At 30.9% G+C, this 16,570-nt stretch overlaps 1 protein-coding gene and 1 long non-coding RNA gene across 2 annotated transcripts; both read left to right on the top strand.

The window, feature by feature from the left end:
- Positions 1-5,078: 5,078 nt before the first annotated feature.
- On the top strand, positions 5,079-8,557 carry LOC122598451 (diacylglycerol kinase 4-like). The gene is made up of 12 exons (XM_043771047.1): positions 5,079-5,444; positions 5,817-5,939; positions 6,028-6,165; positions 6,251-6,336; positions 6,673-6,760; positions 6,871-6,946; positions 7,144-7,226; positions 7,351-7,421; positions 7,603-7,680; positions 7,970-8,057; positions 8,130-8,246; positions 8,366-8,557. The coding sequence occupies exons 1-12, from the start codon at positions 5,079-5,081 to the stop codon at positions 8,534-8,536; spliced, it is 1,485 nt and encodes a 494-aa protein (XP_043626982.1). The 3' UTR covers positions 8,537-8,557.
- Positions 8,558-10,737: 2,180 nt separating this feature from the next.
- LOC122596476 lies at positions 10,738-12,647 on the top strand. Its single transcript, XR_006323327.1, has 2 exons — positions 10,738-11,020; positions 12,155-12,647. It is a non-coding gene; the product is annotated as an uncharacterized LOC122596476 (long non-coding RNA).
- Positions 12,648-16,570: the final 3,923 nt, after the last annotated feature.

Raw genomic sequence — 16,570 nt, forward strand, 5'->3', positions numbered from 1 at the left:
TTCTTCGAATTAAGACTTGAAACTACCACAAGTCCACTCAAAAATTGATCCCGCACAAACCCTGACCAAAAATTTTCGAATCCAACTCTTGCCGGAAAAAATGGTGATTCGTCGGAAAAATTAAAATCGCGATAACTTTGTTGTTTCTTCAAATTAAGATTTGAAACTACCACCAATCGACTCAAATATTGATCCCGCACAAACCCTGACCAAAAGTTTTCGAATTCAACACTCACCGAAAAAAATAGTGATTCACTGGAAAGTTTTCGAGTCCAGTAGCTGCTGCTCACTTTTCACCAACTAATCTAACCATACTAACACAGTATTTTCCTCTTCTTCATTTTCCTTTTCTATTCTAACCCCCTCCATTTTATTTTTGTTATTATATCTTAATAGAAAAGTAGATTCATTACTTTCTAGCCAAACGAATTACTTTCTGTTTTTCGTTCATTGCTTTTTTCCTTCCTTCTAGATTAGATTACATTAGGGGTATATGCTACTGTTACTATAAATCCCCCTGATTATTATTCTTATTTAATTTTAGTAATTATTAAATTAAATTAAATTGGAACATAACTACAGGGTTCTAGCTGCTTTTTTTTGGGAATTTTTTTAATAAAAAAAATAAAAACTAAAGTGGTAACCGGTAACTTGATGACTAACCGGTTGCTTACATTGCATGACCTAAAAAACAAAGTTTGTTACACTAAATAGCAAGTCGAGTAGATGGGTATATTACATAGCTTTTTGGTCATATTTGGTTACACTCTCATGTCTTTATCTCTATACAAATATACGCGGTTTTAGTGCTTGTAGCTTATTTCTTTTCATTTTCCATAAACATGAGCATAATATCCGCGCGTTGTGCTGAAATTTTGTTTTAAGAATGATAATTTGTTATAAAGGTAAATATGATAATTTAGTGTTCTAGTGTGTGGAGTGGCTTTTTGGAAAAAAAAAATGCTTAATTTCATAAGTCATACTATAAATAAAAACTCAAAATGCTTTATAAAGGAGTAAAGATAATTGCCATTTCATTATATAACGTACAAAACATAGCTAGTAAAGTAAGGAAAGTGATATATTTACAACAAATTTTGATCATTTACAACAAATGTACATATTATATTGTGCAACTAGTATACAACATACATTATGGTAGATGTCAAAATAATATTGTAGATATCAATCGATGTCACAGAGATAGCCAACTCTATAGTAAACCCATATATCAATTTACCTCTTATATACATATATACATCATATATATGGACATATTATATACTGATATTGATATCGATAGATATGTGTTAGGGTACTGTTAGTATATCCATTCTCTACTTTTGAATTTCCCCACTAAGCAAGGTGTGAAATGATGGTCCTTTATTTTTGAAATTATATATATTTTTTTCCTATTCTTTACACACAAGCATGCAAATTTTTAAGTGCAAAAGTCTTAAAAGAATCAACCTGCCCTTTTGGATAGTTTTGTAAAAGGATAACCTTATTTTTGCCTACTTTAATTGTTGCTCAAGTTTTTTCACTTATTAAATCATAAAGTTATGGCTTAATATGTGCTTTAAAAAGTTGAGACCACTCTTTTTTCAGTACGACCATATTCTTTGGTGCACGAGGCCTACCATATATAACTCAAATTGTGAAATTGGTTGAATTAATTAAACAAGATTGAGAGGATTTTACTTTTAAATAATTTTTACCATAATTAGTATTTAATCATGTGCATGGCTATATAATGGTTATAAAATATATATTCATATATATTAAGTTTCCATCTTCGTTTTCTTGTTCAAGCTGGTTTATCATATACATTTCAAGGAATTTTTTCTAACTATTAACTTTTTATTAGGGATGACAATAATCACCTACGACAAAATTAGTGACATACTCGAGTGACTATGTAATATAAGAACCTTCAAATTTTTTTTTTTTGAGCTTTGTCTTGTATCGTGTGACCAATTGTAACATTTCCTGGTCACTAGTATTGTTGACCTTCGTTGACTTGTACAAGTGGATGCTGACAATTGCCATAAAAAAATGGAGTAATAAATTAGGATATTCGTAACATCCAATTTCAAAAAGAATAGCATTGATTTCAAATAGGTAGAAAAACCCTTTTCAACTACATTTTGGCCACTCCATAAATTGTCTCATGCCAAAAACTTATTATCTAACTTCAAACTATAATTCTATTAATAGAAAAGGTAGATGTAATTATTACATTCTTTATATATTTTTTTTGAAAGGTGAATTTTGCTTGAGAACTTCGTGTCGCGATTCGACAACGGGAGGTCTAACATACGTTGTCTTAACCGGGTCCGCATTAGAGAGCTCCCTCGAATTAGAAATGCTTATTTCAAATACCCGATGGGAGGAAAACCCCTACTAATCCGCCCGAAGTCACGATGATTAATAGGGGTAAACCCTGCCTCCTCAGACTTGAACCTGGATATACCTAAGCCAAGCCTTCATAGAAAGACTTTTTATGTACTTTCCAAGTCTTAAACCCAAAACCTCCTACTTGTAAGGCAAGTGCTCAACCATTTGAGCTAACTAGAAATTACATTACATTCTTTATATAAGTAAGTTACTTGATTTATTTATATTTGGAAACCTGAACATCTTTAATGAAGGTATATGAGATAGAAGGTGTTCAACTTTTTTATCTTTTGTTTAAGTACTCAACTTTTGTTTTTCTCAACATAAAATATTTTTTTTCAAGTTTTCATATGTGAAAGTCAAAATTACTTCCTCAAAAAGTACTTTAATAAAGATAAAAGGATGTTTATAAAGAGCATCTACTCTACGGTAATAAAAAACTGAAAATTTATAACCAACCTTTCCATGTCCAAAACCTCGAAAAAGTCTTTTTTTTTTTTTTTTTTTTTTGAAAAATTGTAAGTTGTGTCTATAATTGATAGAAAAAAAAATTGATTACATTAATCGAGAAAATCATATAAGCTTTGATGGCATTTCATGTAATTCCCTTTTAATAAAAGCTTTACAAATGACACGTAGTTTGTTTTGGTTTTTATATATTTATTAATTAAAATTAAAATTAGAATAGGAAAATTGTGAGAAAATGAGTTCTGTCAAACTAAAAACACAAATCTTAACCGTAAAGTTAAATCTAATGGAAACACGAAGGGCCTAGTTGTAATTTGTAAAACAGAGAAATTTGGTTGCGGATACAAGACATTCCCGATATACCCTTCAAACCTTTCGTATAAGTGAAAAAAACATCAACATCAACATCAAATCATTAAATGTTCCAAGTGAAAATAGGCCCATTCTGTTAGCTTTAGACAATAAAGCCACTACCCAACATCACTTCAAAAGCCATAAATAAACAATACCCTTCCCAACCAATATATATGTATTGTGTTTGCACCCCATAACATCATGGTTTGAATGTTTCAACAATTTTGTAAATTTATCTAACTTTAGGACACAAAAAGACATATTTTCAATATATATTTCTGTATTCGTAAGATAAAAACATGGATGCAAGATTTAAAATCATACATATATATTCAGTTGGGATGATCTTGGTTGTAAAACTTTGACATAACGAAACTTTAAAGAGAAAAATATAACATTATCAATTTCTAGGTAGGACAATCAAAGCTTTAGTGTATTTATTTACGACTGGTTGTGTGATTTAGAACAAAAACGGAAATGGAATTGTGTTTGTGTATAAATGATTAATATTAATTTTGGTGTTAGGCAAACTTTTAAGCACTATCATAACATTTTCCGAATCGAGCCGAATGTTTTCCGAATACTCGCTACAAGATAAAGCGTCGAGTCAGTGGAGTCGGATAATTACTCCAAGTGCTCGCCACCTTGGCCGCTATGACCCACTGAGTACTCCCCGCATAGACCCGAGTACTCCCAACTTCCATGTCAACCGACTAGAAACGCCTAACGACTTCTACAACCTTGCTTTTAAGTAGGAAGGTTTCAATCCGCTGTTAATTACTATGTTGCTATAAATATGTACTGTATATATTGGAGTTCTTATTAAGTTAGGGTATTGGAAGAGTATTTGGCCCAATATGGGAAATTTCTGATTTCCTCATTACCATTTGCGCAAGGTTGGGCTATTGGGCTGCTTTGCTTATACACAAAGTTAGGTTCACATTTGTTGGACCTATAACCTGCGAAACTTAAATCAAAAGAATAGATTCAGTCCAATATGCCAATTCTTAGGGCTTAAAGGGGTGTGTATTAGTTTGTAGGGCTTTATCACTTAATCAACACACAGATCTTAGAATTGGACTTTGAAATATTAATATACTAGCTAATTAGCCCGGGTTCAACCCGAGTATTTTTAATAAAACTTTTGCTAATATATACTTGATCTTTGTGTAATTCGCATAGACTTGATAATGATTAATGGGTTACCGTTATCACCTCTACGAAACTAACCATCTTTTATATTTTGAAAAAAAGATACATTTTATTATATAAATATAAACATTAGAAAGATAAATTTTTAAATATAAAAAATTTAAGGTTAAAATTAAATGGGAAATATTAAAAAAAACAAATTTAGAATACAAAACATTTCATGATATCATGATTTTATAAAAGGCAAATAAAAATGAATGTTGAATTGACACGTTGATTTAATATAAAATAAGTTCATGTAAACAATCTTGTTTTATTAATATAACGTTTTAAATCTTGGTGAAACTTAAAAGTTAAAGTTATGTGTCATACACTCATACTTATTTCAGCTTGGCATTATGGTCATGCGGATCAAAAACATACAAATATATAAACAAATGTAATAACAAATTTTCAAATGGCAAACTTCTGCCGGACTTAAAAAAAAGAAAGAAAAAAAAGACGACCTTCATGTACCATCCACTATCCGGCCATATTGCACATACATGTTATGTCTCTGGAAACATTACATCGAATTTGAAATTTGAATGATCCATATATACATATGTACCATCGTTTCTTGTTTTGAAATATTAATACAAATGCAATTAACGTTTTAATTGTTGGTGAAAAACAAGAATAAAAAGAAGGAAAAAAAAGATCAAAAGATGGAATCATCAGGGGAGGACCCTTTGATGAACAAAAGCTCGAGTAAATCATCTGTAATAGATTCGATAAAAGGGTGTTCATTGAAGGGAATGCGTATTCCAAAAGATGAATTAAGGCGAAGGATCACCATGCCTGAGTATTTACGTTTAGCTATTCGTGATGCCATTGAGGCCAAAAATATTGATGCAGGGAAACAACATTATGATAGCATTTTCCTTTCTGTTGTGGCGGTTGTTGGTGGTGGCGATGAAACTCCTCTTGTTGCTCCTGAAACGCCGTTGGTTGTTTTTGTCAATTCTAAAAGTGGTGGACGTCATGGCACCGAGCTTAAATCTAGATTGAAGGATTTCATGGGTGAAGAACAGGTTTATTTCCATTTGCATGTGTTATTTTTAATATGTTGGTTGATTATTTTTATGAATCTATTTACTTTGTTCAATTCTTAAATATATAATCTGTACACAACATGAAAAAATATCAAATGTTCAAGATTAACTGGCTTGACAAAAGAATTCTGAGGAAGATGGTTACTTTCACATTCGCATTTATACATTTTTGCAATAACAATATCTAGTTTAGAAACCGAATCACTCTTGAGTACTAGTGAATCATACTTGATTGTCAAATCCATTTCAGGTTGGTTCAGAGTATATATGTTTATCATTTTACATGTAAATTTACTTAATTTACTAATTAATCTTCTTGAAAGATTGGAATATTTTTCATGTTGGTGGCAGATTTTTGATCTTCAAGATGTGAAGCCTCATGAATTTGTTCAATACGGATTAGCCTGCCTGGAAAACTTTGCTGCTCTTGGAGACAACTGTGCTAAAGAAAGTCGCGAAAGATTAAGAATTATAGTATGTATATATATATACCTTAAGATAAAGTTCACAAAATATATGATAAATAGATTTGAATGAATATAAATGTGGTTTCATTTGATAGGTTGCAGGAGGTGATGGGACTGTGGGTTGGGTCCTTGGGTGCCTTGGGGAGCTTCAAAAACAGGGTCGAGAGCCCGTTCCACCAACTGCAATTATACCTCTTGGTACAGGGAACGACTTATCCAGGAGTTTGGGTTGGGTAATTTTATCCTTTTGTTTTTCTAAACGTCCAAATGTCTGTTATGGGGGGGTATGTTAACATGTTGTTGAACTTATACCTACAGGGTGGTTCATTTTCTATCAAATGGAAAGCAGCAATTAAAAGGGTTTTAGATCGAGCTGTTCATGCTTCACTTGCTCGTCTTGACAGGTCTGCTTTTGTACTTGATTCACAATGTGGACATCTAAACCATTTTTTTCATAAATGGGTTGATAGGTTGTGTTCTATTTCAAACGGGTCAAACTAAATTTTGAGCTAGAAGATTAACGAGTCAAACATGTCCAAAGTCACATAAAGTCTTTCATACTTTTAATCACAATTTATGCATTAGTTAACTCTAAAAAATTTTAAAAAAATTGTTAGCAAGCTAAGCTGACTTGTTTCATCTGTAACCCAAACTACCTACCAGCCCATATTTCCGCCAACAATTCACCGTATCTTTTTTAGCAATGATTTCATTTGTACAACAAATCTTGTCATTTGCAGTTGGAACCTTGTGTTGTCAATGCCGTCTGGTATAGAATTGGACACTCCTCATGCATTGAAGGAAACAGAAGAGGTTGTTCTTGATCAGGTTAGGAATTTGTATATATACAAACATGTATATACGAGTAATATGTATACATCAAAGGCTTTTTTTTTTTACCTTAATTAACAGTAATATTATTATGGTTTTGTTTTCAGGATCTAGAAAATGAAGGGAACTTACCAGAGGAAGTCTCTTGCTACCAAGGAGTCTTTTACAATTATTTCAGCATAGGTGTGCTATTTTACAGTTTTTGTTAAACTAAAATGTTTGAAACTTACAAGTTAATAAACTGAAAAGAACCTAAATAATTGTCAAGGTTTATGCATAATTTCACGGTCTCTTTAGTTAGAGTGAACGGTGTATATAAGAACAGTTGTCGAAGCATACTGTGTTTATGATGATAATCCATATTCAGATTTTAATTACAGGAATGGATGCCCAAGTGGCTTATGGTTTCCATCATCTACGGAATGAGAAACCATATCTTACACAAGGCCGTATTGCAAACAAGGTTTGAATATGAGTCCATTTCTCGTACATTGTCATATACTATGAACATACGGTTTGAAAATGTTTAAGGATATAATTCAAGACTTTATCATTTTGAAGAGTTTCTGGATCTGTCTTTTCCATAGATCATTTACTCTGGATACACCTGCAAACAAGGATGGTTTTTAACGCCGTGTATAAATGACCCGAGCTTGAGGTAACATTCTCTGTTATAATATGAACTAGAAAGTAACTATGATGACATCATATTTTTTTTTATCGTAAAGTAACTTTCTCAATTGGATAAAATAAATTAAAAATTGACATTAACCATTGTACATGTTTTTCCATTATTAGTCAACCTTGGAAATTGCCAAAAATTTGCTTCGCTTTTGCAGGGGACTAAAAAACATTTTAAGGATGCATATTAAAAAATTAAACAGCCAAAACTGGGAGCTGCTTCCGCTTCCATCAAGGTAAGGCTATTTCATTGCGACCGATTTACCTATAGACCTTGAGTAAGCTGTGCAGAACCTGCATTTTTCAGTAACCCAATAAGTGAATAACCTCTAAACTTTAACTTAAAACCCATGATGGAAGCTATTTGTAGCTTACTCTAAAGGCCCTCTTTAATTTCTTGATTTTACACTCATAATCAATATTTTATGAGATGGATTTGTTCAACTCTTTGTCAAGGGCTAATGCTTTGATAGCTTTTGACGCCCATTCGCCTATCTCACATTGATAGTATATATCATGCTGCAGTATTAGGTCTATAGTCGCGTTGAATCTTAATAGCTATGCAAGTGGAAGAAATCCATGGGGTAACTTGAAGCCAGAATATTTAGAGAAGGTAGCATTTTTGAATTGATAATATATATTGACTTTAATGAGCATAAACCTCGATGGTAATTCGTTAATGCAGAAAGGTTTTGTCGAGGCTAAATTGGACGATGGTCTCCTGGAAATCTTTGGATTTAAGCAAGGATGGCATGCATCATTTGTTATGGTTGATTTGATTTCAGCAAAACACATTGCTCAGGTACACCATATGTCTTTCATCCTAAGTAGTCACCTCCAAAGCTAATTTCGTTAACATTTAGCAGCAAGTTTTATCATAAAGTTGTGTTAAGTTTTATATCAACATTTACTATTGGACAGGCAGCTGCAATTCGATTTGAGTTAAGAGGTGGAGCATGGAAAGAAGGCTTCATGCAGATGGATGGAGAACCATGGAAAGTACCCATAAACACCGAATTCTCTACATTTGTAGACATCAAAAGGGTACCATTTCAATCTGTTTTGGTTAAAGGAGAGAACAACCATTCTTGAAAGATATGATGTAAACTAATATGCGCGATAATTCATGGCCACAATACGATCTTCTGAGCAATGTAAAACTTTTGCCCTGTCTTTTACCAAGGATGCACATATGGGCTGATTTGGTGGATTGTTAATTGTAAATTATGGAACAAAATACCTCCAAAAGATTCATAAGAGTTAACTCATCTGGGATTCAGGATATAGACGAGTCTGTACTTGTCGTTCGAGCTTCTAAATCAGTTTGTTTCATACACTTACCGTTACCGTATTCTTGAATATTGTCAGCTTGATACACTTAAAAAAAAAAACTGAATTCACTGTAGAGACACAAGAGATAGTGCCCGCGCGTTACGGCGGTGAGATGGTGGGGTGATAGGTCAAGTCATACAGTATGATAGCCAAATGCCTTAGCCGTACGGGCTCCGCCCTCGGATTTAAAATTCGTCGAAAGTATATTGAATGACGTTTTTAGTAAAAGAGCATGAAATTTTAAGAACACCCGTACAATTTTTATAATTTATCGATAAACTGTTTCGCGCGTTGCGGCGGTGAGATGGTGGGGTGATAGGTCAAGTCATAGAGTATGATAGCCAAATGCCTTAGCCGTATGGGCTTCGCCCTCAGATTTAAAATTCGTCGAAAGTATATTGAATGACATTTTTAATGAAAGAGTATAAAATTTTAAGAACACCCGTACAATTTTTATAATTTATCGATAAACGGTTTTTGAGATAAAATATTTTGAATGAATTAGAAGAATAAAATGATTTATAAATGAGAGAAAAAAAATTGAGTGGTTGAGATTTGAGGGGAGAGAAAAAAAATGAATGGTTGAGATTTAAAGTTATTATAAGTTATATTAGGTAGTAATGTTTAAATTTGTGAATAAAGAATAGAGGTACTTCGGGTAGTTCAAATCATAGAGAAAAAAAAAAGGCAAAATGCTTTATAAGATAGTATTAGATATTTGACATTTTTATATAAGAATGGGTTCGTTTGGGTGTTTTATTTATAAGGGTTATACGGGTAAAATAGAAAAACAGAACACTTGAATAATAGAAATAAACATTTTGGGATTGATAGTCACTTATTGGGTCAAAATGAAAGCTAGGCCCATTAAAAGTGTTGGGCTTGAACTATGGATGTTAGTTTGTTACTTTGTTTGACTGTTTAAATAACTATTTAATTAACTGGGTTCAATTCAGACATATTAATAAAAGTTTTAAAAGAATATATCATTGTCGTTAAAGTTGTGATAAAATTATTAGAGTTTTCAGTAGGAAAAAAAAATATTTGTTACATAAAAATTACATCATAAGTAATAAAAGCAAAAAAAAAAAAAATTTAAGAAGGAAACTATTTATGACATCATAAATAAATTAAACAAAAAATAATTAAGCTTTAAGAAAAACAAAATGTAGAGTTGACACAAACTATTTTTGTAAAATGCTTATGTCATAACAATTTTCTTTTATTTATATATAGAGAGTACTCTATACAAATATATTTATCTAAATTATACACCAAATCAAACTTTTTAAGTTTTTAGCGAGGAACAAAGCAAACACATGTCATTAATTGTTCTAAGTAGATAGCTTAATTAGGACGCGCATCTCCAATGTGTATGTATATGTTTCTGAAGTTATTATGCATCTAGTCCTTGAGCTTCAAATGATTGGTTGGAAACAGAGACGGAACCATAAATGTTTTTTTACAGGAGGACAATTTTTAAAATTGTTTGTCATATTTAGAGTCGTATTCGAGAAGGTAAAAAAAATTGGCCCTAGCTCGAGAATAAAAAATGGATCCTCAAAAGAATTTGTTTCCCACATTAGGTGTAACACTCATATTAAAAAATACCGGTTCATTTTAATAAATAAAGACCACACGTGTCAGACAAATTCTTATTAAATGAAAACGTATTTAATTGTAATGCAAGAAACTCCACAAATATACTTTTTAAAAAATATTTAGCTTGTAGGGAAAAATTATTTTAAGAACTAAAAAGAAAAAGTAAGAACCTGTAGGAACCCCTACAATAAATCCACACCGTTTAATTATTGTGATCAAGGGTCTAGAAATATGATGGCAAAATTGTAATAAAATCGAACAGAAAAATGAAACGAACATGTGATCAGGGGTATAATTGTCATGTAAAATGTCGAACCTAAAGTCAAATATGTTTTCATTTTTCAGAAATTAACTGATACTCGTATGAAACTAGAAACCACTTTTATCTCACACCTAACCATCCTTAAAAATCACCATTGAAGATCTGTATAACCAAATCATATCCAAAAATTAAACAAAATCTTAAATCAAATCGGCAAGAAGTGCACGTGTGATCAACATTGAAGATCTGTAAATTGTTTTCCATTATTCAATCATATTATGTTTATCTTATTCTATATTGGAACATGACGATTCGTTTCGTTAATTTTGAAATTGCCAATTAGTAAATTGTTGCATATGTAATCAAAACGATGGATACAGGTAAGTTTTTTACATTTTTCATAGGTTAGGTTAATTTTTTTGTTTCTTATTTGTGACCTGATTAAAAATTTTAATATCAATGTTTTTATTTTATAATTGTATTTGGGTGGTTTATAAATTTTAGGAATTGAAATTCGTAATATATTTTTCCATGGATTTGGGTGTTTTTTTTGTTATTTATGAAACGGATAATTTGTTTTTTACTTTTAAAATTTTGTTACTTCTAAAATGATTTTTGGGTATTTTTCATAAGCATATATGAAATATGGTTTGAGAACAGGGCAATTGGATACTTTTTTCTAGCTAAATATGTGCATTCATAGTTATGTATGATTGTTTGTGTGCATATGTGTTTTGGTAGACATGATTACATGTGATCAGTGTGAGTATACGTGAAATATGGTTTGGGAATAGGGCAATGTTGAACTTTTGACTAGTTTGAGCATAATATGTGATCAATGTAAGCATATGTGAAATACGGTTTCAGATTTTTTTTCCCCCCTAGGTAACTATATTCATGATCATATGTGCATTCATATTTAATTATGATTGTTTATGTGTATATGTGTTTTGGTAAACTGATTATATGTGATCAGTGTGTGTATATGTGATCAATGTGAGTATACGTAAAATATGGTTTGGGAACAGGGGAATGTGGATACCCTTTGTCTACATGTGTTCATGATCATATGTATGTGCATTCATAGTTAAGTATGATTATTTGTGTGTATGTGTTTTTGTATACATGATTATAGTGATCAGTGTGTGCATATGTGATTAGTGTGAGTATATGTGATATAACTGGGCAATATGGAACTTTTGACCAGTTTGAGCATATGTAATTATATGTGATCAATGTAAACATATGTGAAATGTGGTTTTAAGGATACTTTTTCTAGCTACATATGCTCATGATCATATGCATCCATAGTTAAGTATGATTCTTTGTGTGTATATCTGTTTTGGTAGACATGATTATATGTGAACAGCGCGCGTATATGCTCAGCACTCTTTAACAAGATAAATACGAACATGATCATATGTGCATTTATAATTGATTATGCTGTTAAAGTGCATACATAGTAAAATAATCAAATGGACACTAAAATGTTATGTGATTGTATATTTGTATAGGGTTTGGAGCTGTTAAAATCAAAGGGGAAACAAGTGGGTAGGTGAAAGTCAAAGAAACGAGTATGTTTTAAGTGGTTGGGTACATTTTAATTTATCTTTGTGTTTATAATGAAAATATAATGGTAGTGAATTGTTAGACTTGTGGCCGAGTAACGCTAAGAAAAGAAGGTGTACAAGACAAAGGAAGGAAAGAGGGACGGTATAAGGCAAGTACTTGCTAGACTTGTGGCTGATTACAATGCATGCTGGTAATTACTTGCGAGTATGAAGATCATTCAATTTGGCAGGCTTCATTTGATTTTGACAGTGTAGCTTCTATGCATATTGTTGTTCTTGTACATTAATAGAATAATAGTGTAGAAGCAATGTGGTAGATGTTTTCTCCAGCCACTTACTGGAGTTTTGGTTGTTTAATGCAATGATTAATGTGATTAGAAAGTGTATATGTATGTACATTTGAACAATCAAAAAGGGTATATTGTTAGATGAAAAAGATGGGTACGGAATGTGTTTCATCTATTTCTTTGATCAAAACTGGATAAAACAAGAAACTCAGTCCTGAGATTATGTAGATGAAATATTAATGAAACCCGATTCATGAATATGACAAAGTTTAAACAAAAATCAAAAAACTAATTATAAATTAGACCAAGTACATATTAAAGAGGGAGTATGGATTGAACTTTCGAGGAAATATGAGTATAGTGAGATTCATAATTATGGTTATTACAAATAAGTATTGTGGATATGAGACTGAACTTCTTGAATGGACTAGAATAATGAAAGATGATGAAGGAAACAATATTATGTACGTGGTGCAATTTTTGGAACGAGTTATTGATTATCATATTCAAAAAAGATATTTAATAACTGTTAGGAGAGAATTATGGGATGAGTTTATGCTATTTTCTATTAACTTAAATAATCAATTATTAAATTACAAATATACCCTTATGTATATTGATGGAAAAAAGGTTCTTAAAGGTTCTCACTTTTTTTAGGTTCTCAAAATAACTTTTGTCTTAGCTGGTATATATATCTTTCATACATAACTATTATGATTAACATAATTAGTTGTTTGTAATATATATATATATATCATAATTTGAAAGAAAAATAATTTTTCACAAACAACTACATTATTAACGTATTACACATTTACATACCCAAACAGAAAAAGCTTTTTTTTAAACCTTTCTTTATTCTTTCTATTAAATCTAAAACAACTCAAGTTTTTTATTCTACCAATTAAGAAATCTATCTCAAATTTAATGATTCGATAACCAATGACTTCTAAAGAATATGCTTATAAAAATGAAGGTAACATTTGTATTTATTTCCTACTTATTTTTTCTTACTTTTAGAAGAAAAAAAATACAAATATACCATTTAAATTGTAAAAAATTACATTGTACTAAAATTGGAGTAGGAGCAGCTGCCCCCATGCTACCTCTGTCCTTGGAAGACCATCCCCCTTGCATGAGGTTTTGTGTTCAAGTCTGAGGAGGCAAGTCTGAGGTTTTGTGAAAGACATAGAAATTAAGCCTCTTTATGATGGCTTGACTTGGGTATACCCAAATTCAAGTCTGAAGGGGCAGGATTTACCCTTATTAATTGTCGTGTCTTCGGGCGAATTAATAGGGGGTTTTCCCCCCACCGAGTAATTGAAATAAACATTTCTATTTCGAAGAAGCTCTCTAGCGCAGACCCTGTTAAGACAACGTACGTATGCTATACCTCTCGCTGTCGAATCGCGACATAAAGTTTCCAACGAAATTCACCTTTAAAAAAATAAAAAATAAAAATACACCATGCATCTACTGATAATTTTTTATTTTCACCTTTAAATATATTTATGTTTCTGAAGTTATAACTTTTTGGTGCGCGGATCATACTTGAACTATCTAGGTTGTTGATTGGTTATTGATTAATAATCGTCTTACCTGAAGTACTAAAAAGTAAAAAAGTCACTAAAAAGCTAGGATGACTTTTTAAAACAATTATTTTTATTCGTATATTACTGTTAATTATATTATTATATTATCGTCCCTCTCATGGTAAATAAACAGACTTCTAGCCTGCTAATTGAAGTAGAAATGAAAATTTCTAGGGCCATTATTCATCTTACTCATATACTATGATATGTATAGTCGTTATGACGATTTAATAAAAAGTGTTACTAATTATAATTGTTCATTAAAAAAAATTCAAATAAAAATCCTCATCAGTGAAAACGAGACTTTCAATATTATATTGTTTGACCAAAACTTTTTAAAAAAATTAGACAAGCATTGCATTTACCTAGTTTCAGTTTCATTTCAGGCATGTGTGTAATTGAGGAGTAGATAAATATTAGAATGCCGTTAAAAAAAAATAGAAAACATACAAAATTAATCATTTTCCATATGTGGCATCAGGCATGAGTGATCAAAATCGAAAATACAATTACTCTTGTAACATGCATAAATAGTAATTTTATTTCATATAATACTTGGTTATGTTATCATTTTGTGTATTCATGTACCAAAATTGTTTTGATATTGTGCATTAACTTCTATTATCGATCAATTACTTAAAGACATGCTTTGTGACCCACTAATTTTTTCTTTTTTGACATTGCCAACTATATGAAGTCTTTTGAAGTTGGAACAGAAGGTCGAAAAGAGGCTTTCTAGTCCTTTTGGTTTGGTAATTAATGATTTAAAAAAAAATTACGATAGGCACTTCTTTTTAATTTTTTATTTAATCGTTATTACTATCGTGCAACTCTAAATCGTAAATTTTGTTTGGACTCATGAAGACTCCAAATAAAAGTAATTAGAGAATTCAAAGTGTGTCATATTACGTACCTTCATAAATTAAAGTAGGTCAGGTTATATATATCTTGTATCATCCTCTTTTGGTTTTGAGGGATTAAATAAAATTTGAAGAAGAAAAAGTATTACATGTTGAACAAATTAACGAAAAGTAAATAACTATATATTACAATAAAATAACCCTTTTCTTTTTTTTTTTTAATTCTAAATGTAGCTCACGAGTTTAATACTTATGCAATACATATTGGGAAGTCCTTGCCAATGAAGTGAAGCATGAGGGTTTTCTCTAACAATTAGCTGGTTTCTTCCAGGACGGTAGTGAAACTTACACCACCAGTTATGCTCTCAGATTGACTATGGTGTGGTCGATCTCTACCGGACAATGAAAAGGCAATGAAGCTGAGTCCAATCACCACTACCGTTCAAAAAATAAATAAAATCGTCCATAAGCAATAGTCCAATATATAAATTCTTTTCACTAAAACATACTCCGTAAGATTTTGTTTACATTAGTATGCAACTATGCATGTAGTCATAATTTAGTGGTTAACCACTCCACTGATTGATTTGGATTCTACAATTATATGTTAAAATAATATATATATCATACGATAATGTAATCTAAAACATAGCCTTTTGAAAGAGGCGATGATGTTATACTTAACGCGACGCGACACATGCATATTTATTTTTATTTTTTTCAACAAAGCTAAAGGATGACAAGGAGAAAAAAAGGAAAAGGATAATGTACGTAATAACGTATGTACATATAAAATAGATAGAAGGGTTGGGTAATATGATGTGTAAAGGCCGGAGTTACCCCAATTGTCCTTGCCGTGTACGTCGGATTTGTGGACAAAGGTGACGAACCACGGTGGGTCTCCCATGCACATAACTTTTCTTTCTATGGCTAAACTAACAAACTTTTCTCTAAAGTTGAGAACCATAAACAATGATACTAATTATATATGTACATCAACATCAATTATTATTGGTAATATGTACGTGTATATACTTGCATATAACAAGCTAGTTCCGAAGGACTTTCCACATATATTATTATTACGCAGAGTAAAGCTAGCAAACTTGTAATATAAATTAAGCCTTTTTAAATGGTAAAGAAATTTTCATATATAATAGGTATAAATATAAATATAATACCTCACATCCATTAATTGATATTAACATTTTTTTTTGCATGAATATGGACTTAAAGCACTAAATATATACTATATGAAGTCATGAGGGTTTAATATATATATATTTTTTTTTATGAAAAGTAATTAATCATCTTAAATATATTCTTCTAATTAAAAATGATTAATCATTTTTTTTAATGTGTATCTCATTAATTCTCGTTTCTAATATCAACTATTGATTTAGTCACATGTCATAATCTTATAGTTAGAAAGATTTTTAGAAGATTTAGTTAGGAAGATTAATTATATTTTTTTTATATGTAAACCATAAAGCAAGTTTAATGTGTACTTTATGCCTGTATGTCAAAAAAGTCGATATGGCTTAGTTAGTTTTAAATTTAGTAATAGATAACTAAATTATATGTGACTACAAGTTACCATTTTCTACTATTATTCGTGCC

The sequence above is a fragment of the Erigeron canadensis genome, chromosome 4 (assembly GCF_010389155.1).
Source record: "Erigeron canadensis isolate Cc75 chromosome 4, C_canadensis_v1, whole genome shotgun sequence".
In the NCBI taxonomy this organism is placed as follows: Eukaryota; Viridiplantae; Streptophyta; class Magnoliopsida; order Asterales; family Asteraceae; genus Erigeron; species Erigeron canadensis.

Excerpts from the sequence above, each read along its gene's own strand:
- LOC122598451 (XM_043771047.1), top strand. The coding sequence starts at position 5,079 with ATGGAATCATCAGGGGAGGACCCTTTGATGAACAAAAGCTCGAGTAAA. Across the intron at positions 6,166-6,250 it reads TATCCAGGAGTTTGGGTTGG|GGTGGTTCATTTTCTATCAA; the intron begins GTAATTTTATCC and ends TTATACCTACAG. Across the intron at positions 7,422-7,602 it reads ATAAATGACCCGAGCTTGAG|GGGACTAAAAAACATTTTAA; the intron begins GTAACATTCTCT and ends TCGCTTTTGCAG.